General features: G+C 51.9%; 2 protein-coding genes across 2 annotated transcripts in view; one reads left to right on the top strand and one right to left on the bottom strand.

Moving 5' to 3' along the window:
* LOC119962217 (angio-associated, migratory cell protein) overlaps positions 1-1,217 on the bottom strand; it is a 43,146-nt gene extending 41,929 nt beyond the window's left edge. Inside the window, exon 1 of the mRNA XM_038790192.1 lies at positions 446-1,217. Coding sequence (XP_038646120.1) covers positions 446-548 — 103 coding nt within the window. The 5' untranslated portion in view covers positions 549-1,217. The remainder of the gene's footprint in view (positions 1-445) is intronic.
* A 119-nt stretch (positions 1,218-1,336) lies between these two features.
* On the top strand, positions 1,337-13,528 carry si:ch73-71c20.5 (DUF4748 domain-containing protein). Its single transcript, XM_038790193.1, has 3 exons — positions 1,337-1,450; positions 7,692-7,899; positions 12,929-13,528. The coding sequence occupies exons 1-3, from the start codon at positions 1,414-1,416 to the stop codon at positions 13,068-13,070; spliced, it is 387 nt and encodes a 128-aa protein (XP_038646121.1). The 5' UTR covers positions 1,337-1,413; the 3' UTR covers positions 13,071-13,528.
* The last annotated feature ends 10,245 nt before the right edge of the window (positions 13,529-23,773 follow it).

Raw genomic sequence — 23,773 nt, 5'->3', positions numbered from 1 at the left:
CCCCTTCCCTCACCCCTTCCCCGGCCCTCACCCACCCCTCACCCCTTCCTCGGCCCTCACCCCTTCCCCGGCCCTCACCGCCCCTCACCTCACCCCCTCCCCGCCCCTCACCTCACCCCCTCCCCGCCCCTCACCTCACCCCCCAGTCCCCCACCGCCCAGTCCCTCACCCCCGATCCCTCACACCTCGGTCCCTGACCCTCACTCACTAGACCCTCATCCTCACTCCAGTCCCTCACCCTCACCTCCCAGTCACCTCACCTCCCGGTCACCTCAACACCCCTCGGTCCCTCGTCCCTCCAGGTCCCTCGTCCCTCCCGGTCCCTCGCCCCTCCCAGTCACCTCACCTCCCGGTCACCTCAACACCCCTCAGTCCCTCGCCCCTCCCGGTCCCTCGCCCCTCCCGGTCCCTCGCCCCTCCCGGTCCCACACCCCCCAGTCCTCACCCTCCTCCTCTCTCTGCTGCTGGTTCGGGTTCAGTTCGATCACTTCCACAATCTCCTCGCCTTCGTGCAGTTCCAGCTGGGGAGGCAGGTCCTGCTCCTCCATCTAGTTACTGACCAACTGGTAAACTGGGCTACACTGACCCACTGGTTAACCGGGTTACACTGACCCACTGGTTAACCGGGTTACACTGACCCACTGGTTAACCGGGTTACACTGACCCACTGGTTAACCGGGTTACACTGACCCACTGGTTAACCGGGTTACTCTGACCCACTGGTTAACCGGGTTACACTGACCCACTGGTTAACCGGGTTGCTCTGACCCACTGGTTAACCGGGTTACTCTGACCCACTGGTTAACCGGGTTGCTCTGACCCACTGGTTAACCGGGTTACACTGACCCACTGGTTAACCGGGTTACACTGACCCACTGGTTAACCGGGTTGCTCTGACCCACTGGTTAACCGGGTTACTCTGACCCACTGGTTAACCGGGTTGCTCTGACCCACTGGTTAACCGGGATACACTGACCCACTGGTTAACCGGGTTACACTGACCCACTGGTTAACCGGGTTGCTCTGACCCACTGGTTAACCGGGATACACTGACCCACTGGTTAACCGGGTTACACTGACCCAGTGGTTAACCGGGTTACACTGACCCAGTGGTTAACCGGGTTGCTCTGACCCACTGGTTAACCGGATTACTTTAACCAGGCCTGTTTCACCCAGGTAGAAGCTCCAGCACACGCCGGAAGGGATCGCTGATTGGCCGCCCAGTCCACCAATCGGGAATGCGGACCTGACTTCACACATGTCATGGGACCGGCAGTGAGGTAAAACCGCGCGGCCCTCTGGGGCATGTAGTTCCGGGTCCGCCCGCGGCCGATCCCGTCAGCCCCAGCTACGCTACCCGCATGCGCAGATGAGAGTGACCCCAGCTGCAATCTGGGATTCTGGAGGAGCAAGATGGCAGCCAGATGGAGGAGTTGGGCCTGGGGGAGAGGTAAACACTGACCAGCACAGCGGGAACCCTCTGACAGTGCGGCACTCCCTCAGTACTGACCCTCTGCAGCACTCCCTCAGTACTGACCCTCTGACAGTGCAGCACTCCCTCAGTACTGACCCTCTGACAGTGCGGCGCTCCCTCAGTACTGACCCTCTGACAGTGCAGCACTCCCTCAGTACTGACCCTCTGACAGTGCAGCACTCCCTCAGTACTGACCCTCTGACAGTGCGGCACTCCCTCAGTACTGACCCTCTGACAGTGCGGCACTCCCTCAGTACAGACCCTCTGACAGTGCAGCACTCCCTCAGTACTGACTCTCTGACAGTGCAGCACTCCCTCAGTACTGACCCTCTGACAATGTGGCACTCCCTCAGTACTGACCCTCTGACAGTGCAGCGCTCCCTCAGTACTGACCCTCTGACAGTGCGGCACTCCCTCAGTACTGACCCTCTGACAATGTGGCACTCCCTCAGTACTGACCCTCTGACAGTGCAGCACTCCCTCAGTACTGACCCTCTGACAGTGCAGCGCTCCCTCAGTACTGACCCTCTGACAGTGCGGCACTCCCTCAGTACTGACCCTCTGACAATGTGGCACTCCCTCAGTACTGACCCTCTGACAGTGCAGCACTCCCTCAGTACTGACCCTCTGACAGTGCGGCACTCCCTCAGTACTGACCCTCTGACAGTGCAGCACTCCCTCAGTACTGACCCTCTGACAGTGAGGCACTCCCTCAGTACTGACCATCAGACAGTGCAGCACACCCTCAGTACTGACCCTCTGACAGTGCGGCACTCCCTCAGTACTGACCCTCTGACAGTGAGGCACTCCCTCAGTACTGACCATCAGACAGTGCAGCACTCCCTCAGTACTGACCCTCTGACAGTGCAGCACTCCCTCAGTACTGACCGTCTGACAGTGCTGCACTCCCTCAGCACTGACCCTCTGACAGTGCTGCACTCCCTCAGTACTGACCCTCTGACAGTGCAGCACTCCCTCAGCACTGACCCTCTGACAGTGCGGCACTCCCTCAGTACTGACCCTCTGACAGTGCAGCACTCCCTCAGTACTGACCCTCTGACAGTGCGGCACTCCCTCAGTACTGACCCTCTGCAGCACTCCCTCAGTACTGACCCTCTGACAGTGCAGCACTCCCTCAGTACTGACCCTCTGACAGTGCAGCACTCCCTCAGTACTGACCCTCTGACAGTGCGGCACTCCCTCAGTACTGACCCTCTGACAGTGCCGCACTCCCTCAGTACTGACCCTCTGACAGTGCAGCACTCCCTCAGTACTGACCCTCTGACACTGCAGCACTCCCTCAGTACTGACCCTCTGACAGTGCAGCACTCCCTCAGTACTGACCCTCTGACAGTGCGGCACTCCCTCAGTACTGACCCTCTGACAGTGCGGCACTCCCTCAGTACTGACCCCCTGAGAGTGCAGCACTCCCTCAGTACTGACCCTCTAACAGTGCAGCACTCCCTCAGTACTGACCCTCTGACAGTGCGGCACTCCCTCAGTACTGACCCCCTGAGAGTGCAGCGCTCCCTCAGTCCTGACTCTCTGACAGTGCAGCACTCCCTCAGTACTGAACCTCTGACAGTGCGGCACTCCCTCAGTACTGACCCTCTGACAGTGCAGCTCTCCCTCAGTACTGACCCTCTGACAGTGCGGCACTCCCTCAGTACTGACCCTCTGACAGTGCAGCTCTCCCTCAGTACTGACCCTCTGACAGTGCAGCACTCCCTCAGTACTGACCCTCTGACAGTGCGGCACTCCCTCAGTACTGACCCTCTGACAGTGCAGCACTCCCTCAGTACTGACCCTCTGACAGTGCGGCACTCCCTCAGTACTGACCCTCTGACAGTGCGGCACTCCCTCAATACTGACCCTCTGACAGTGCGGCTCTCCCTCAGTGCTGACCCTCTGACAGTGCGGCACTCCCTCAGTACTGACCCTCTGACAGTGCAGCACTCCCTCAGTACTGACCCTCTGACAGTGCTGCACTCCCTCAGTACTGACCCTATGACAGTGCTGGGATTCGAAGCCATTTCCCCAGCGCATTGCCGTGGGTCTCTGGTTTACTGGCCCAGTGACAATGCCACACCACCACGGCCTCCCCATGGCCACACAATACTCCTTCATACAGATGGACAATGTTGTGGAATTGTGAATAAAGGTCATCAACGTCAACTCTGCCTCTCTCCCCACAACCGCTGCCAGACCTGCTGAGTATTTCCAGCACTTTGTTTCTGTTTGCATGCAATAAACAAAGATATAACTGATGTACAGAGAAATGGTACCGCAGTTATCATGGGGGATTTTATTCTACATGCCGGTTGGTTTAACCAGGTCGGTCAAGGCAGCCTTGAGGAGGAGTTTACAGAATGTATCCGTGATAGTTTCCTAGAACAGTATGTAATGGAACCTACAAAGGAACAACTGGTCCTAGATCTGGTCCTGTGTAATGAGACAGGATTGATTAATCATCTCACAGTTAGGGATCCTCTCGGAAGGAGCGATCACAATATGCTGGAATTTAGAATACAGATGGAGGATGAGAAGGTAAAATCAAACACGAGAGTTTTGTGCTTAAACAAAGGAGATTACAATGGGATGAGAGAAGAGCTAGTTAAGGTAGACTGGGAGCAAAGACTTTTATGGTGAAACAGTTGAGGATCAGTGGAGAACCTTCCAAGCGATTTTTCACAGTGCACAGCAAAGGTTTATACCAACAAAAAGGAAGGACGGTAGAAAGAGGGAAAATGGACCTTGGATATCTAAGGAAATAAGGGAGAGTATCAAATTGAAGGAAAAAGCATACAAAGTGGCAAAGATTAGTGGGAAACTAGAAGATTGGGAAATCTTTAGGGGGCAACAGAAAGCTACTAAAAAAGCTATAAAGAAGAGTAAGAGATTATGAGAGGAAACTTGCTCAGAATATACAGTATAAACAGATAGTAAAAGTTTCTACAAATATATAAAACAGTGGCTAAGGTAAATATTGGTCCTTTAGAGGATGAGAAGGGAGATTTAATAATGGGAGGTGAGGAAATGGCTGAGGAACTGAACAGGTTTTTTGGGTCGGTCTTCACAGTGGAAGACACAAATAACATACCAGTGACTGATAGAAATGAGGTTATGACAGGTGAGCACCTTGAGAGGATTGTTATCACTAAGGAGGTAGTGATGGGCAAGCTAATGGGGCTAAAGGTAGACACGTCTCCTGGCCCTGATGGAATGCATCCCAGAGTGCTAAAAGAGATGGCTAGGGAAATTGCAGATGCACTAATGATGATTTACCAAAATTCACTAGACTCTGGGGTGGTCCCGGCAGATTGGAAATTAGCAAACGTGACACCACTGTTTAAAAAAGGAGGTAGGCAGAAAGCGGGTAATTATAGGCCAGTGAGCTTAACTTCGGTAGTAGGGAAAATGCTGGAATCTATCATCAAGGAAGAAATAGCGAGGCATCTGGATGGAAATTGTCCCATTGGGCAGACGCAGCATGGGTTCATAAAGGGCAGGTCGTGTCTAACTGATTTAGTGGAATTTTTTGAGGACATTACCAGAGCGGTGGATAACGGGGAGCCAATGGATGTGGTATATCTGGATTTCCAGAAAGCCTTTGACAAGGTGCCACACAAAAGGTTGCTGCATAAGATAAAGATGTATGGCATTAAGGGTAAAATAGTAGCATGGATAGAGGATTGGTTAATTAATAGAAAGCAAAGAGTAGGGATTAATGGGTGTTTCTCTGGTTGGCAATCAGTAGCTAGTGGTGTCCCTCAGGGATCAGTGTTGGGCCCACAGTTGTTCACAATTTACATAGATGATTTGGAGTTGGGGACCGAGGGCACTGTGTCCAAGTTTGCATACGACACTAAGATGAGTAGTAAAGCAAGAAGTACAGAAGATACTGGAAGTCTGTAGAGGGATTTGGATAGATTAAGTGAATGGGCTAGGGTCTAGCAGATGGAATACAATAATGACAAATGTGAGGTTATCCATTTTGGTAGGAAATAACAGAAAAAGGGATTATCATTTAAATGATAAAATATTAAAACATGCTGCTGTGCAGAGAGACCTGGGTGTGCTAGTGCATGAGTCGCAAAAACAGGTTTACAGGTGCAACAGGTGATTAAGAAGGCGGATGGAATTTTGTCCTTCATTGATAGAGGGATGGAGTTTAAGACGAGGGAGGTTATGCTGCAATTGTATAAGGTGTTAGTGAGGCCACACCTGGAGTATTGTGTTCAGTTTTGGTCTCCTTACCTGAGAAAGGACGTACTGGCACTGGAGGGTGTGCAGAGGAGATTCACTAGGTTACTCCCAGAGCTGAAGGGGTTGGATTATGAGGAGAGGTTGAGTAGACTGGAACTGTACTCATTGGAATTTAGAAGGATGAGGGGGGATCTTATAGAAACATATAAAATTATGAAGGAAATCGATAGGATAGATGCGGGCAGGTTGTTTCCACTGGCGGGTGAAAGCAGAACCAGGGGGCATAGCCTCAAAGTAAGGGGAAGTAGATTTAGGACTGAGTTTAGGAGGAACTTCTTCACCCAAAGGGTTGTGAATCTATGGAATTCCTTGCCCAGTGAAGAAGTTGAGGCTCCTTCATTACATGTTTTTAAGGTAAAGATAGATAGTTTTTTGAAGAATAAAGGGATTAAGGGTTATGGTGTTCGGGCCGGAAAGTGGAGCTGAGTCCACAAAAGATCAGCCATGATCTCATTGAATGGCGGAGCAGGCTCGAGGGGCCAGATGGCCGACTCCTGCTCCTAGTTCTTATGTTCTAATTTCTCCATGTTTATGACAGGATTCGGTCAAGTAAACAAAGGAATTCCTATTCCCTGCTGCCTCAGGGGCGAACGATAACAGATAGGAGTTTTGGCGTGGGATGGGGGGGGGTGATGTGAGGTTAAATATTTTTAACCCAGCGAGTTGCAATGACCTGAACCTGGTGGCCCTGAGGGTGGTGGAAACGGACAGTGTGTGGTTTCCAAAGAAAACAGGATGGGCATTTGAAGTAAACTTGCAGGTTAAGGGGAGCAGAGCAGAGAAGTGGGACCGACTGGATTGCAATTCAGCGAGCCAGCATAGACTCGACGGTTGAATGGCCTTCTCCAGAGCCGTAAATGATTCGAGAAATCTCTTTCAGATGGTAAGATTTTGGGGCCAGCGGTAGGAATTGAACTGTGCATCGCCCGAGGACTGGTGGCGTCACGTTGGTCCTCGAAAGAATAAGTGCGGATTTTGGAATTTTTCAGTTTTCGGTTAAGCGCTGCTCAACCTTTATGTTCCCACCGCACAGAAACTCTCTGAACGGTTGGAGTGACTCCCTAGTAAGTACGAATGATGGTGAAAGTGTGTGGGAGAGTGAGGAAATGATAGTGGCCCCCACAGTTGAATAGCCAGCTGAATATCACTGGAGGTGCCCAGCTGAATTCTGACTGGCCAAGTGAGGTGCTGGAAATCTGGTTCCGTGGGGTGGGGATCTAGCGCACAGTCAGCATGGGAGGAGAGGGAGAGTTTTTTCAAATTCAATTGTGGAATGTGGGCATTGTTGACTAGGCCAGCGTTTATTGCCCATCCCTAATTGCCCCTTGAGAAGGTGGTGGTGAGCTGCCTTCTTGAACCGCTGCAATCCCTGAGGTGTAGGTACACCCACAGTGCTGTTAGGGAGGGAGTTCCAGGATTTTGCTCCAGCCACAGTGAAGGAACGGCCGATATATTTCCAAGTCAGGGTGGTGAGTGACTTGGAGGGGAACCTCCAGGTGGTAGGTTTCCCAGGTATCTGCTGCTCTTGTCCTTCGAGTGATCGCGGGTTTGGAAGGTGCTGCCTAAGGAGCCTTGGTGAGTTACTGCAGTGCATCTTGTAGATGGTACACACGGCTGCCACTGTGTGCCGGTGGTGGAGGGTTTGAATGTTTGGAAGGGGGAGCAATCAAGCGGGACTGCTTTTTCCTGGATGGTGTCGAGCTTCTCATGTTGTTGGAGCTGCGCTCATCCAGGCAAGTGGAGAATATTCCATTACACTCCTGACTTGTGCCTTGTAGATGGTGGACAGGCTTTGGGGGGGGGGGGTTCCTCGCCGCAGGAATCCCAGCCTCTGACACGGTGGTGATTGATTAACTTAGTGCCTCGTGTTGAGAGGGGTTGTTGCCTTGGACAAATCTTCTCACTGATCACCTTTCTGTGCTGACCGTCTCCTTGTTGCTTTCTTTCACAGGGTTTTGGGGCTGCCACGTGTCCAAGCCCAGAGTACATGCCGCGGATTCAGCGCTGCCACTCCACCCTCACACGGCACACAGCCCCAAATCCATCCACTGTAACCACAGCAACAGACCAGTCTTGCGATCTGGCGAGAATCCGGGAGGACCAGAATACATTCCACAACGGAAGGCCAAGAATCCGATGCGAATGATTGGGCTGGCTTGGTAAGATTGGGAAAAACAATTCTGCTCATCAGTGTCTGTGATCTGAAAACAAACCTATCTGGTTTGTTAGACACTGGGTGTTGCAGTGACTGGGGTGTGTTATCTTCTCGCAGGCTGAAAGAGATCATTCAACCCGAGGCAATGTTCAGTGTTCCACTTAGAGTGACAGGATCCTGCTATCACACAGTCACACAGTGACAGGGCCACACTATCGAGGGGTCAGTCAGTGACACAGTGACAGGGTGGCACTATCGAGGGGTCAGTCAGTGACACAGTGACAGGGCCACACTATCGAGGGGTCAGTCAGTGACACAGTGACAGGGCCACACTATTGAGGGGTCAGTCAGTGACACAGTGACAGGGCCGCACTATCGAGGGGTCAGTCAGTGACACAGTGACAGGGCCGCACTATTGAGGGGTCAGTCAGTGACACAGTGACAGGGCCGCACTATCGAGGGGTCAGTCAGTGACACAGTGACAGGGCCACACTATTGAGGGGTCAGTCAGTGACACAGTGACAGGGCCGCACTATCGAGGGGTCAGTCAGTGACACAGTGACATGGCCGGCACTATCGAAGGGTCAGTCAGTGACACAGTGACAGGGCCGCACTATCGAAGGGTCAGTCAGTGACACAGTGACAGGGCCGCACTATCGAAGGGTCAGTCAGTCAGTGACACAGTGACAGGGCCACACTATCGAAGGGTCAGTCAGTGACACAGTGACAGGGCCGCAATATCGAGGGGGTCAGTCAGTCAGTCAGTGAGACAGTGACGGCCGCACTATCGAGTGGTCAGTCAGTGACAGGGCCGCACTATCGATGGGTCAGTCAGTCAGTGGCACAATCACAGGGCCGCACTATCGAGGGGTCAGTCAGTCAGTGACACAGTGACAGGGCCGCAATATCGAGGGGGTCAGTCAGTGAGACAGTGACGGCCGCACTATCGAGTGGTCAGTCAGTGACACAGTGACAGGGCCTCACTATCGAGGGGTCAGTCAGTGACACAGTGACAGGGCCGCACTATCGAGGGGTCAGTCAGTGACACAGTGACAGGGCCATACTATCGAGGGGTCAGTCAGTGACACAGTGACAGGGCCTCACTATCGAGGGGTCAGTCAGTGACACAGTGACAGGGCCTCACTATCGAGGGGTCAGTCAGTGACACAGTGACTGGCCGCACTATCGAAGGGTCAGTCAGTGACACAGTGACAGGGCCACACTATCGAAGGGTCAGTCAGTGATACAGTGACAGGGCCGCACTATCGAAGGGTCAGTCAGTGATACAGTGACAGGGCCTCACTATCGAGGGGTCAGTCAGTCAGTGACACAGTGACAGGGCCGCACTATCGAGGGGTCAGTCAGTGACACAGTGACAGGGCCACACTATCGAAGGGTCAGTCAGTGATACAGTGACAGGGCCGCACTATCGAGGGGTCAGTCAGTCAGTGACACAGTGACTGGCCGGCACTATCGAAGGGTCAGTCAGTCAGTGACACAGTGACAGGGCCGCAATATCGAGGGGTCAGTCAGTCAGTGACACATTGACAGGGCCGCACTATCGAGGGGCCAGTTAGTCAGTGACACAGTGACAGGGCCGCACTATCGATGGGTCAGTCAGTAACACAGTGACAGGGCCACACTATCGAGGGGTCAGTCAGTCAGTGACACAGTGACAGGGCCGCACTATCGAGGGGTCAGTCAGTGACAGGGCCGCACTATCGAGGGGTCAGTCAGTCAGTGAGACAGTGACAGGGCCGCACTATCGAGGGGTCAGTCAGTGACACAGTGACAGGGCGGCACTATCGAGGGGTCAGTCAGTGACACAGTGACAGGGCCGCACTATCGAGGGGTCAGTCAGTGAGACAGTGACAGGGCCGCACTATCGAGGGGTCAGTCAGTGACACAGTGACAGGGCCACACTATCGAGGGGTCAGTCAGTGACACAGTGACTGGCCGGCACTATCGAAGGGTCAGTCAGTCAGTGACACAATGACAGGGCCGCAATATCGAGGGGTCAGTCAGTCAGTGACACAGTGACAGGGCCGCACTATCGAGGGGCCAGTCAGTCAGTGACACAGTGACAGGGCTGCACTATCGAGAGGTCAGTCAGTCAGTAACACAGTGACAGGGCCGCACTATCGAGGGGTCAGTCAGTCAGTGACACAGTGACAGGGCCGCAATATCGAGGGGGTCAGTCAGTCAGTGACACAGTGACAGGGCCGCAATATCGAGGGGGTCAGTCAGTCAGTCAGTGAGACAGTGACGGCCGCACTATCGAGGGGTCAGTCAGTGACACAGTGACAGGGCCTCACTATCGAGGGGTCAGTCAGTGACACAGTGACTGGCCGGCACTATCGAGGGGTCTCAGTGACACAGTGACTGGCCAGCACTATCGAGGGGTCAGTCAGTCAGTGACACAGTGACAGGGCCGCACTATCGAGGGGTCAGTCAGTCAGTGACACAGTGACAGGGCCGCACTATCGAGGGGTCAGTCAGTAACACAGTGACAGGGCCACACTATCGAGGGGTCAGTCAGTCAGTGACACATTGACAGGGCCGCACTATCGAGGGGCCAGTCAGTCAGTGACACAGTGACAGGGCCGCACTATCGATGGGTCAGTCAGTAACACAGTGACAGGGCCACACTATCGAGGGGTCAGTCAGTCAGTGACACAGTGACAGGGCCGCACTATCGAGGGGTCAGTCAGTGACACAGTGACAGGGCCGCACTATCGAGGGGTCAGTCAGTGACAGGGCCGCAATATCGAGGGGGTCAGTCAGTCAGTGAGACAGTGACAGGGCCGCAATATCGAGGGGGTCAGTCAGTCAGTGAGACAATGACAGGGCCGCACTATCGAGGGGTCAGTCAGAGACACAGTGACAGGGCCGCACTATCGAGGGGTCAGTCAGTCAGTGACACAATGACAGGGCCGCACTATCGATGGGTCAGTCAGTGACACAGTGACAGGGCCGGACTATCGAGGGGTCAGTCAGTGACACAGTGACAGGGCCTCACTATCGATGGGTCAGTCAGTGACACAGTGACAGGGCCGCACTATCGATGGGTCAGTCAGTGACACAGTGACAGGGCCGCACTATCGAGGGGTCAGTCAGTGACACAGTAACAGGGCCGCACTATCGATGGGTCAGTCAGTGACACAGTGACAGGGCCGCACTATCGATGGGTCAGTCAGAGACACAGTGACAGGGCCGCACTATCGAGGGGTCAGTCAGAGACACAGTGACAGGGCCGCACTATCGAGGGGTCAGTCAGTGACACAGTGACAGGGCCGCACTATCGAAGGGTCAGTCAGTCAGTGACACAGTGACAGGGCCGCAATATCGAGGGGTCAGTCAGTCAGTGACACAGTGACAGGGCCGCACTATCGAGGGGCCAGTCAGTCAGTGACACAGTGACTGGGCCTCACTATCGATGGGTCAGTCAGTGACACAGTGACAGGGCCGCACTATCGATGGGTCAGTCAGTGACACAGTGACTGGGCCGCACTATCGAGGGGTCAGTCAGTGACACAGTAACAGGGCCGCACTATCGAGGGGTCAGTCAGTCAGTGACACAGTGACAGGGCCGCATTATCGAGGGGTCAGTCAGTGACACAGTGACAGGGCCGCACTATCGAGGGGTCAGTCAGTCAGTGACACAGTGACAGGGCCGCACTATCGAGGGGTCAGTCAGTGACACAGTGACAGGGCCGCACTATCGAGGGGTCAGTCAGTGACACTGTGACAGGGCTGCACTATCGAGGGGTCAGTCAGTCAGTGACACAGTGACAGGGCCGCACTATCGAGGGGTCAGTCAGTGACACAGTGACAGGGCCGCACTATCGAGGGGTCAGTCAGTGACACAGTGACAGGGCAGCATTATCGAGGGGTCAGTCAGTGACAGTGACAGGGCCGCACTATCGAGGAGTTAGTCAGTGATAGTGACAGGGCCGCACTATCGAGTGGTCAGTGACACAGTGACAGGGCCGCACTATCGAGGGGTCAGTCAGTCAGTGACACAGTGACAGGGCAGCACTATCGAGGGGGCCAGTCAGTCATTGACACAGTGACAGGGCCGTACTATCGAGGGGTCAGTCAGTGACACAATGACAGGGCCGCACTATCGAGTGGTCAGTGACACAGTGACAGGGCCGCACTATCGAGGGGTCAGTCAGTCAGTGACACAGTGACAGAGCCGCACTATCGAGGGGTCAGTCAGTCAGTGACACAGTGACTGGCCGGCACTATCGAGGGGTCAGTCAGTCAGTGACACAGTGACAGGGCCGCACTATCGAGGGGTCAGTCAGAGACACAGTGACAGGGCTGTACTATCGAGGGGTCAGTGACACAGTGACAGGGCCGCACTATCGAGTGGTCAGTGACACAGTGACAGGGCCGCACTATCGGGGAGTTAGTCAGTCAGTGACACAGTGACAGGGCCGCACTATCGAGGGGTCAGTCAGTCAGTGACACAGTGACAGGGCCGCACTATCGAGGGGTCCGTCAGTCAGTGACACAGTGACAGGGCCGCACTATCGAGGGGTCCGTCAGACAGTGACACAGTGACAGGGCCGCACTATCGAGGGGTCAGTCAGTGACACAGTGACAGGGCTGCACTATCGAGGGGTCAGTGACACAGTGACAGGGCCGCACTATCGAGGGGTCAGTCAGTGGCACAGTGACAGGGCCGCACTATCGAGGGGTCAGTCAGTGGCACAGTGACAGGGCCGCACTATCGAGGGGTCAGTCAGTCAGTGACACAGTGACATGGCCTCACTATCAAGGGGTCAGTCAGTGACACAGTGACAGGGCTGCACTGTCGAGGGGTTGACAGTGGCACGGCCAAATTATCAAGGGGCCAGTCAGTCAGTGACCGGGCCGCACTGTCATGGGGTCAATTGGTATCACAAGGCCTTGCTGTTTGATGTAATGTGATTGTTTTTGGGTTTTATTTTCTGTTGGGCTACATTCAGACAAGTTACAGATTGCCCTGTAAACCCTCACCATTCTCCCGGTCATGTTTCCCGCAGGTTAATCGGTTTACCGTCTGGTATCATCATTTTCCTTCTTGCCAAACGAGAGGTGGACAAGAACCGCCTGAAGCAGCTGAAGGTCAGGCAGAGGATGAAGAACGCCAATGAGGGCGAATACCAGAGTGACCGCTACCAGTGAGATTTGGAGTGCTGAGAGCAGACCATAACCTTGCCCTGCCTGGTACCATGTCACACTCCAAAGCCCAGCACCTCACATTTCCCATTGGTCGCTCTGTGGGAGTTCTTGAACCCCCCCCCCCATCCTCCAGCCTGCCGTCTCCCACTGGACAGTTGACCTATTGTGTTCTTTGGAGGAACTCAATACACCAACCATCAGCTGTGCCTTTGAGTTCCTCGGTTTCTGTTCCACATCCTGGGAATGTTCTGGAATGGGAGGTTGGGAGGGAGGAGAGATGCTGAGACATTGTGCCTCTCTGCAGTCCAACTGATTTCTCCAGCGTTGCACGAGACACGAGGCCTGTTTATTTGGTGCTGCTGCAGATGAATCACTTGTAGTGTAATCACGATTTACGTTCTGTCTCAGACTTTACTTTGTCTTATGAAAGGATAACTGGAATAAAGATATATACGATCTGATTCATATTTCTCTTTCTACTCATGTAACAGCTTTTTATTTATTATTCAATGGGATGTAGGTGTCACTGTGAGCCCAGCATTTATTGCCCATCCCTAGTAGAGAAGGTGGTGATCAGCTGCTTCCTGAACTGCTGCAGTCCGTGTGGTGTAGGTACTCCCACTGTGCTGTTAGGGAGGGAGTTCCAGGATTTTAACCTGGCGATGGTGAAGGAACGGAGATATATTTCCAAGTCAGGATTGGTTTGCAGGGGAACCTCCAGGTGGTGGGGTTCCCAGGTATCTGCAGCTCTTGTCCTTCTAGATGTTCGTGGTCGTGGGTTTGGAAGGTGTTGCAAAAGAAACCTTGGTGAGTTACTGCAGTGCATCCTGTAGATGGTACACACAGCTGCCACTGTGCGTCAGTGAAGGGTTTAACATAAGAAACATAAGAACTAGGAGCAGGAGTAGGCCATCTGGCCCCTCGAGCCTGCTCAGCCATTCAATTAGATCATGGCTGATCTTTTGTGGACTCAGCTCCACTTTCCGGCCCAAACACCATGTAGCCATGCTGGCCACGCAAAATGGACACTGAGCCAAACTAAAATGGAAGACAGCAGGGAAAGCCTGTTTAGTGAGAACAGACAGCCTGCTCTCAACTAATTAGCATTTTGCAAGCAGCAAACCAGTTTTCTGGCCAGGTGCAGATCTCCAAGCCAAAGGTGTTAATGGCAAAGCGCTTAACATTCTGATGAGGCAGCCCAGATCCAGGCACACACAATGGCAACATTTCCATCTCAATGTAGCACTTAATTGGTGGAGCAGACAGGATGGCACCAGAGTAACGAATATCGAAACCACCCCCCAACATCGAGGGAAGCCCCCGCATTGGAGGATTTCGAAGGTAGCCGTTTGGAAACGTTCCAATCGGTACCGAAAGGTAGAGCCCGCCTAGAAGGGGGCAAGGACATTAGAGAGGGGTATAAAAGCAAATTCCCCACAGAGCCCGGTCTGTTAAACTCGTGCTCCGGCTCTGACTGACATCTTGCATCCTGACTCCAGCCGTTGAGCACCAGCCGCCGAAACCGTAAGTTCAACGCTCGCTACGCGATCCAAGCCCACTAGACTCCCAAGTACCAGAACACTTGCTGAAGGCTGCAGTACAAGACCAGGACGAAGGCCTCGTTCTCTGACCTTGCCTGTTCCTGTTAGATAAGTATTCTGTTCACTTAAAGTTTAGTTATAGCTTAGTCTCTTAGTGTGCATGAGTATTTATTATAACTGTATAATAAATATTGATCGTTTGAACTTTACTAATCGGTGTATCGTCTTTATTACTTTGAACTTGACCTTGGAATACTTGTGACGTTGCCTATACGGCAACTGGCGACTCCAGAGCTAAATAATTACATAGAACAGAGCCTAGTAGTGTTAAGCACACGTCGAACTCGGAGGCGTGTTAATACACTCCAATAAACGCGTTTTACGCCCATAGTAAAACGTGCAACATTTAGTGGCGACTCCGCCGGGACACGGTTGTAAGTGGAAACCCCACACCGTCCAGGACCCTGAAATTTGAATTAGAACTCCAAATTGCAGAGAAAGAAAGAGATCACAAGTATTCAAGGTGTTCAAAATAATAAGCGAAATTCGGAAGTGTGTTTAGTGCATGCGTACTAACAGGGCTGTAAGGTAAAACTGAAAGCTTTTTGTTGCGACAAACTTTCGGTAGTTTTGTGATCGGAAAATAGCGTAAGCCGTACCCTTTTCTCGAAACACCACCCCAGCAACCCCCTGTTCCAAATTATACAAAGAGAGTCAGAGGAAATGGCCATGCAGGCAATGGAACGTCTGATGGATCCAGCAAAGTTTCTGGTCGCAGCGACCAGCAACAGTAGCAGGGTAGGCCAGTGTCCCACGTGGGAGCTGGAACTCCGCAAATATTTACAAGGAAAGGGATGGCCCCTTTGGAAAGAGTTTTGTGCAAATGAGAAGACAGGTCCCGGGAGTATAGGTCATACTTGGTGGGAGAACCTCTCTCAAATACACAAAAAGAATCTAGGTAAAGCACGCAAGCCGATGGCGATTGTGTCCTGTTTGGCACAGTTGCGAGGCGCAGAGGAGGTCATCAGGACGCTCCGGACAGATTTAGAAGAGAGGAATAGGATGAATAAGGTCGATGTCAGGGACATCGAGAAAGAAAACCTGGAATTAAAAGGGAAGTTGGCAGAGAAGGATAGAGAGGTGGATGATGCCAAGAGGGCTCACCAGTCTTGTCTAGCTCATCTGAACAGTTCCCAGACCCAGTATGAGAAAGCCTATCAGGACGTGCAACGTGCCGTTCTGATAAGACAGGAATCGGAAAAGCAGGTGGAGGCATTGCAGAGGCAATGTTCTGATCTCAAAGCAGCTTTGAGAGCACTCCATGCTGCAACGACCGAACAAAGACAAAGCACAGTTGACCACGCGAAATGCAGGAAACAGATTGCGGAACTGCAATCTCTGCTTTCGGTGCAGAATGGCTTCCAAAGCACCTTTGGAGCACAGTTAGATGGGGAAAATGCCCCAGATTGGCAGGAATTAAGTGAGACAGCGCAGCGTTATGTTCAGGGAACATGTGCGCCCGCAGCTCAGCAGAAACGACAGGCACCCCAACCCCCCACAGCTCAGACCATAACCGCACCCATGAATCCCGTAACCACGCAGAGAAAAGCCGAATCCGAAGGCGCCCCAGACATAACCTACACCACCCCTTTAACAGTAACCCAGCTAAGGGACGCTTGTGAAAAGATCACTCCGTTCCTCCCCACCGCAGACCCCCACCAGTTTTTCGCTAAAGTAAAACAGCAGGCTACCATGTACGGCCTGGATGAGAGAGAGCAGGTTAAGCTCACCGTGCTGAGTTTAGACCAGAGTGTAGTAGCAGCCCTCCCCGACCCACAGAACGTGGCAGGAGGCAGCCTAGAGGAGATGCACACCGCCATTTTAGATGCCATCGGGTACAATAGAGGTGACCCCGTAGAAGGATTGAATAAGTGCAGGCAGAAAAGATCCGAACACCCCACAGCATTCGCAGGAAGGCTGTGGATTCATTTCAGCGCAGTTTTCGGACAGCTAGATAGAGCGCATTTAACCCGCGAAAACATGGTTAAGTGGACGCGCACAATTATCTCACACGCAACAGAAGCAGGACAGAGCGCTTGCAATAGCTATGACCCCTCAGAAGAGGCCCATAACGAAAAATGGGTCCTGAAAAGATTGTCCCGCGCTTGGGAGCAATCGCTTCAGGCAAAAGGAAAAGTTAGATCCCCAGAAGAGGCTCAGGCTGCTGCAGATATCCAAGCAGTCAGAGAGCACCAGAAGCCCGCATGGGTAAATGAAGGCAAAAGCAGCCCTCAACAGAAAGGACAGGAATGCTATAACTGTGGACAGTTAGGGCATTGGGCAAAAGAGTGCAATGCACCCCAGCGATCTCAGAGAGGCCAGCAGACAGGCACTCTGAACCGCAGTAAGGCAAAACCGATCCATAATGTTACAGTACAGTCAGGACCCACCAATGTGGACGAGACGAACTGACGGTGTTCGGGCTCCCCCACTTGGGTCTGTGACACACTATGGGACTCATCAGGGAGGCCCGTAGTCACAGCGAAAGTCAAAGGGAAGCCCATAGAGTTACTGTGGGACACAGGAGGATCCCGCACCACCATTAACTCCACAACCACGGCACACTCAGACACGTGGCCGACCACCTCTACCATTACACTTAGCGGGTTCACCGGACACTCGCAGCAGGGACATATCACAGCACCCGTAGCGATCCAGCTAGGGAACATTAGCACAAGGCACCCCGTAGTTCTAGAAAATCTTCCCCGGACGGCAGAACACATCCTGGGGATAGATTTTATGAACGCTCACAGCTTGTCGTTCGACCCAGTGAACCAGTGTGTCTGGCGAATGGCTAGATCAGACAGAGCCCCAGCCACCCTCACAGTAGGAGACTACGCTAATCGGATTAGCGCAGTGGGAGAGTACTCATTCGACCTGACTACACTCCACACCGACCGACAAATTAAGGCCCTACTAAACAGAAACAGGACAGCATTTGCAAGTCACCGTCATGACTGTGGCAGAATGACTAGACCAGTTCACGTTACCGGACAGGACCCCCGACCGCAAAAGCAATATAGATTTCCCCTCGAGGCAGAGGTGGAAATAGAAAAGGTTATAGGTAGCTTGTTGGACCAAGGTGTACTGAGAACGGTAGCCTCCACCAACAATGCCCCTATTTGGCCAGTGAGGAAGCCCGATGGATCATGGCGTCTGACCATCGATTATCGGGAACTCAACAAAGTAACCCCCGCAGTAGCCCCAACGGTAGCTACTAGTCCCGAGACCATGCTCAAGCAGGGTCTCAACGCCAAGTACTTCACGGTATTGGATATCAGTAACGGATTCTGGTCCATACCATTGGCAAAAGCGTGCCAATACAAATTCGCATTCACTTTTAAAACTCAGCAGTACACGTGGACATGCCTCCCACAAGGATTCCACAATTCACCCTCCATTTTCCACCGACAGCTGGCAAGTGGATTAGAAAAATTTTCCCGACCCGAATGTCTGGTACAGTATGTAGACGACCTACTACTGCAGACAGACACAAAGGCAGAGCACATTTCGCTTCTGACCGAACTCCTGGAACTCTTGACTGAAATTGGCTGTAAAGTTAACCCGAAAAAGGCCCAAATATTGGAAAGTAAAGTGATGTATTTGGGATCAGTCATCACGCACGGCAAACGCGAGATCGAATTCAAAAGAATTGATTCGATTGTCAAATTGCCCCTTCCCCAGAATGTTTCAGCCCTCCGGTCGTTTTTAGGACTGGTTGGCTATTGTCGGAACCACATCGACGGATTCACGACAAAAGCCGCCCCACTTTCAGACCTCCTTAAGAAAGGAGCCCCCTGGGAATGGCTTCCGCAGCATACAGGCGCTGTGGAAGAGTTAAAACGAGCCCTTAGTGCAGCACCCGCGCTGCTAGTCCCCGACCAACTTTCCCCGTACGCAATCGAGGTAGCTAGCACAGATCTGACCCTCTCGGCCGTGTTGCTTCAGGAACGGCACGAGCAGCTAAGACCAGTGGCTTATGCCTCCCGACTGTTAGACCCGGTAGAACAAGGATTTTCAGCCTGTGAGAGGCACCTCCTTGCTGTCTTCTGGGCAGTACAGTACTTTTCATACATAACCGGACTAAACCCCATCACCATTCTAACCGAACACACACCCACACAGCTACTACTAGACGGTCGACTGAAGGACGGTTCAGTTAGCCAGATTAGGGCAGCTAGGTGGACCCTACTTTTACAAGGACGGGACATTACAGTAAAACGGACACGCACACACACATATTTAGCAGACAACCTCCAATACCCCGGACAGCCCCATGACTGTGAAATTGTAGCTCCCCTGCATAACACAGGACCCTTTTTAGCAAAAACACCCCCCAGGAAGATAGGGAACCCAAAACAAAGCCCCCAGCCCACAGACACGTGTGGACCCTTGAGGATTTATGTAGACGGTTCCTCCACAGTTTTAAATGGTGAGCGTATCACAGGATGCGGCATCTACGTCGAGGACGCGCAGGGGCGCGCTCTCGAGGAAATAGCACTGAAGTTACCAGGTCACTTAGGCGCGCAGGCAGCAGAGCTAGCAGCCATAGCGTATATAGTGGACCACCCCGATTCTTTCCCCAGCCCAGCAGACATATATTCAGACAGCTTATATGTCTGCAATAGCCTAACAGATTTTCTGCCCCTGTGGAGGACACGAGGTTTTGTCTCCGCAGACGGAAAACCCCTTCCATCAGCCCCCTTACTCCAGCATATCCTAGAGAAAGCGAAGGACAGGACCTTCGGCATTATAAAAGTTCGCAGCCACCATAGGTCATCACCCCCTGGGAATGTAAAAGCCGACGCATTGGCTAAGGCAGGTTCCAGGAGAGGACACTTATGGACCCCCCCAGCTAGCGCACCAGCTAGCGCCCCTGTGAGCGCAGTACAAGTCTCACAAACAGAGGTTAAAGATCTCGTAGCAGCACAGAAACAGGACGGAGACCTCAGGGAGGTTTTCAAGGGAAACTTTGTGCCTGCGTACGAGCACTTTAAACACACACTGACCACACATGAGGGTGTGATCATTAAGGACCAACTTTATGTGGTCCCGAAGCAGGACAGGAATCAGATGATTGCCTTGTTCCATGACGGACACGGGCATCAGGGAATTGATGCAACAACGAGGCACCTCAGGCAACTCTGTTGGTGGCCTAATCTCAGGACTGATGTCACACATTATATAGAGAATTGCCTGATTTGTGCTCAGAATAACCCGGAGAGGTATTCTAAGAAGGCACAACTTCGGCATACTCGCCCAGTTAACGGCCCTTGGACAAACCTCCAGATCGATTTTATAGGCCCATTGCCCCCTTGTAGGAATGGCTATAAATACGTTCTGGTGGTCATCGACACCTTTACCAAATGGGTAGAGGCATTTCCCTCACGAACAAATACAGCAAAGACAGCTGCAAAGATCCTGACCCACCACATCTTCACGAGATGGGGTTTACCCCGAAGTATCGATTCGGACCAGGGATCTCACTTTACAGGACGGGTCATGAGGAACGTCCTGACAATATTCGGTATAAAGCAAAATTTTCATATTGCGTATCATCCACAGTCCAGCGGGATTGTGGAGCGCATGAATCGGACCCTAAAAACGACCCTCAGGAAAATGGTTCAAGAGAATAATTCCACATGGGATTCAGTGCTCCCCTTTGCACTTATGTTCATAAGGAACACTGTCTCCACATCTACAGGATACACACCACATACACTCATGACCGGACGCCCTATGAAAGGTACAGAATTCCTTTTAGGACTGGACATGACAAGCCCCGAAGTGACGGCCCTCACACATGAAAAGGCAGTTAAAGATCTAGTTGAGACTGTGAGGTCTGCACAGATCGCAGCCGCAGTCCAGCTAGGGAAACGCCGACAGCAACGTACTGCCTGTTTCAATAAGACCGTACACACCACAGAATTCCAGGTTGGGCAACAGGTAATGTTATCTGTTTATAACCCCAGCAGTTTTTTGGCTCCAAAATATTCCGGTCCCTACTCAATTTCGGACAAAATTAGCCCCTCCGTTTACAGAATAAAGTATCCTAATGGGAAGACCGCGTGGTTCCATATAAACCAGTTAAAGGCATATGGAACACAGGCCAACCATGCTCACCATGTCCTGCTGGATGCAGCAGAACACTTCACCCCGCCCACCAGAGACACTTTTCCACCATCCCCCTCACAGACCAGTTCATCCACGGACTCGCCCACGACTCCGCCCACTGACCACAACAGACCACGCCCCGACACGCCCACAGGCTGCCACAGCAGAGACAGCAGGACTGACACTGACTCTGAAGACAGCGACAGCACACAGCCATACAGCCCACACTGCACCAACTACGACCCCGACTCCAGTGACCCCATGGAAGTCACCTACCTCAAATATCCAGAACCACCACCCGACCCCGACTACCCCGACAACACACTCGACACTACACAATGGCACAGGGACAATTCCTACAGACTTGTCCGCAATGATGAAAGTGACCCCCGGTCACACAATTCCAAAGTTTCATGCCTGATCCACACAAGGGTGTGGGATCCGGGAGAGCAGGACGACACGGTGTCTGACTCCCGACACGGCAACCCCTTTGTGACCCTGTTCACAGAGGCAGAATCAAAGTGAGGTGTCCAGATGATGTAAAATAGGAATCGTTTGAGGGAAACGATGTCCTTTCTGATGGAACCTGCACGTATGTTTGTCTTCGTTTTATGTTTGTTTGTCTCAGGATTGTACATTGTTCAGCTGGAGGATGGACATCTTCTTTTCAGCTGAAAAGATTGTGACCACCTCACATACACGTTAGCTTGTCTGCCGAAACTTTTGAGAACTTCGGTTTGATTGGAGATCTTTTCCAAAGTTGTAAGGCCACACGCCAAATAGCTTGTCCGCAGATATCTCTGAGAACTTCAGTGATGTCCTCAGTTGGAGCATCTTGGCTCCCTTGGTTTTTTTAGGTGCCCCTCTATTCGGCGAAATAGAGGCTGCAAGTCATGGTCAACACATTCGTACCCGTTTCTTTCCAGGTTACTCAGGCAGTGGACAAACGGCACTGAGGACCCGCCCTGTCTGAGAACCAACCCTTGGTCAGCCAAGCTCGGGTATGGCACAGCACGCCCTACCCGGGGATCCCATCCAACTCGTACCCGTCGCGGCCCATACGCAACTCATTCGGATGTTTGTTTCAAAGTTTGTTTTCATTTTACGTTAGGTAGCCCTTCGGCCACCATCCCACATGCTATTTACATCCGGGAACATTCGGATGGTAAATCAGCAAAGCCTGCGAGACGGCTCGCAGAAGGAAGGATTGTTAGGTGTATGCTGGTCTTTAAATTCGCTTTTTGAAAAAAAAAAAATGAGGGGAGTCACAGGATGTGACTTAGCCAGTCATTTTAAAGGGTCAATTGGGTTTTGAAAGACAGATGCACTAACAAGTAAAGGTCTTAAACTGTGTATTGACAGATACTGTGCTTGATCCCAAAGGTTTCAAAGGACGAGACAGAGGTCGAAGCCAGGATTGTCAATACCGGAGGAAGAAGGAAGAGAAAGAAGAAGAACAGCAAAATGATGGAAGCCCACTTATTACTGTTTAATGTTATATGTATATGTGTGGAAACAAGACACGTTTCCCCCACAACCCCCACCGTAAATGCTTCAATTACAGCAAACCCCCAGTGCTCAGCTCTGATCAGCGAGGTTCAGACCTGGTGTACTAAATTCATGACGTGGTACTCCATGTCCTATATAATCGAATCACTGTTGGTGATCGCGATCCTCATCATACTAGTGCAGACCCTCAGGTTGAGGAAATGGAAGAGGAGAGCCTCTCGTTCCAGCACCTCACCCATCTATAGAGTTCAATCCCCCATCTTCGGATTCCACCAAACCCCTCAACCCCTCACTGATTACAACACTCTGTAAATAAAAATTCAGCCATGTATTATATTGTTCCATACTCGACTGCCGAGTTGGGAAGTGTGATGTTGTGGTGTGAATGGTTAAGATTTTAGAGTGATGAAATGTTAAGTTAAGGTTAAGGTTAATAGTGATAGGTAGAGGTTCCCAGTTGTAGTAATGCATGTCCCTTTGACATAGGGCCAAGTAGAAATGTTAGTTCAAAAATTTTTCTCTTCTTCCCATAGTTTAAGAATAGAGTAGAACAGGAACTGGCAAGAGGTCAGAACACAAGGAAGGCAAAGTACATAGGTGATCCTTCACAATAGTATGATTGTGAGGATCACAAGGAGGGAATGTAGCCATGCTGGCCACGCAAAATGGACACTGAGCCAAACTAAAATGGAAGACAGCAGGGAAAGCCTGTTTAGTGAGAACAGACAGTCTGCTCTCAACTAATTAGCATTTTGCAAGCAGCAAACCAGTTTTCTGGCCAGGTGCAGATCTCCAAGCCAAAGGTGTTAATGGCAAAGCGCTTAACATTCTGATGAGGCAGCCCAGATCCAGGCACACACAATGGCAACATTTCCATCTCAATGTAGCACTTAATTGGTGGAGCAGACAGGATGGCACCAGAGTAACGAATATCGAAACCACCCCCCAACATCGAGGGAAGCCCCCGCATTGGAGGATTTCGAAGGTAGCCGTTTGGAAACGTTCCAATCGGTACCGAAAGGTAGAGCCCGCCTAGAAGGGGGCAAGGACATTAGAGAGGGGTATAAAAGCAAATTCCCCACAGAGCCCGGTCTGTTAAACTCGTGCTCCGGCTCTGACTGACATCTTGCATCCTGACTCCAGCCGTTGAGCACCAGCCGCCGAAACCGTAAGCTCAACGCTCGCTACGCGATCCAAGCCCACTAGACTCCCAAGTACCAGAACGCTTGCTGAAGGCTGCAGTACAAGACCAGGACGAAGGCCTCGTTCTCTGACCTTGCCTGTTCCTGTTAGATAAGTATTCTGTTCACTTAAAGTTTAGTTATAGCTTAGTCTCTTAGTGTGCATGAGTATTTATTATAACTGTATAATAAATATTGATCGTTTGAACTTTACTAATCGGTGTATCGTCTTTATTACTTTGAACTTGACCTTGGAATACTTGTGACGTTGCCTATACGGCAACTGGCGACTCCAGAGCTA

The sequence above is a fragment of the Scyliorhinus canicula genome, chromosome 2 (assembly GCF_902713615.1).
Source record: "Scyliorhinus canicula chromosome 2, sScyCan1.1, whole genome shotgun sequence".
Taxonomy (NCBI): Eukaryota; Metazoa; Chordata; class Chondrichthyes; order Carcharhiniformes; family Scyliorhinidae; genus Scyliorhinus; species Scyliorhinus canicula.
This window is presented reverse-complemented; position numbering and strand designations above follow the sequence as displayed.

What these genes read in the sequence shown, in the direction of transcription:
- si:ch73-71c20.5 (XM_038790193.1), top strand. Translation starts at nt 1,414, where the DNA reads ATGGCAGCCAGATGGAGGAGTTGGGCCTGGGGGAGAG. An exon ending in GAGTTGGGCCTGGGGGAGAG is followed by an intron (nt 1,451 to 7,691) that starts GTAAACACTGAC and finishes TTTCTTTCACAG; the next exon opens with GGTTTTGGGGCTGCCACGTG. An exon ending in CGAATGATTGGGCTGGCTTG is followed by an intron (nt 7,900 to 12,928) that starts GTAAGATTGGGA and finishes TGTTTCCCGCAG; the next exon opens with GTTAATCGGTTTACCGTCTG.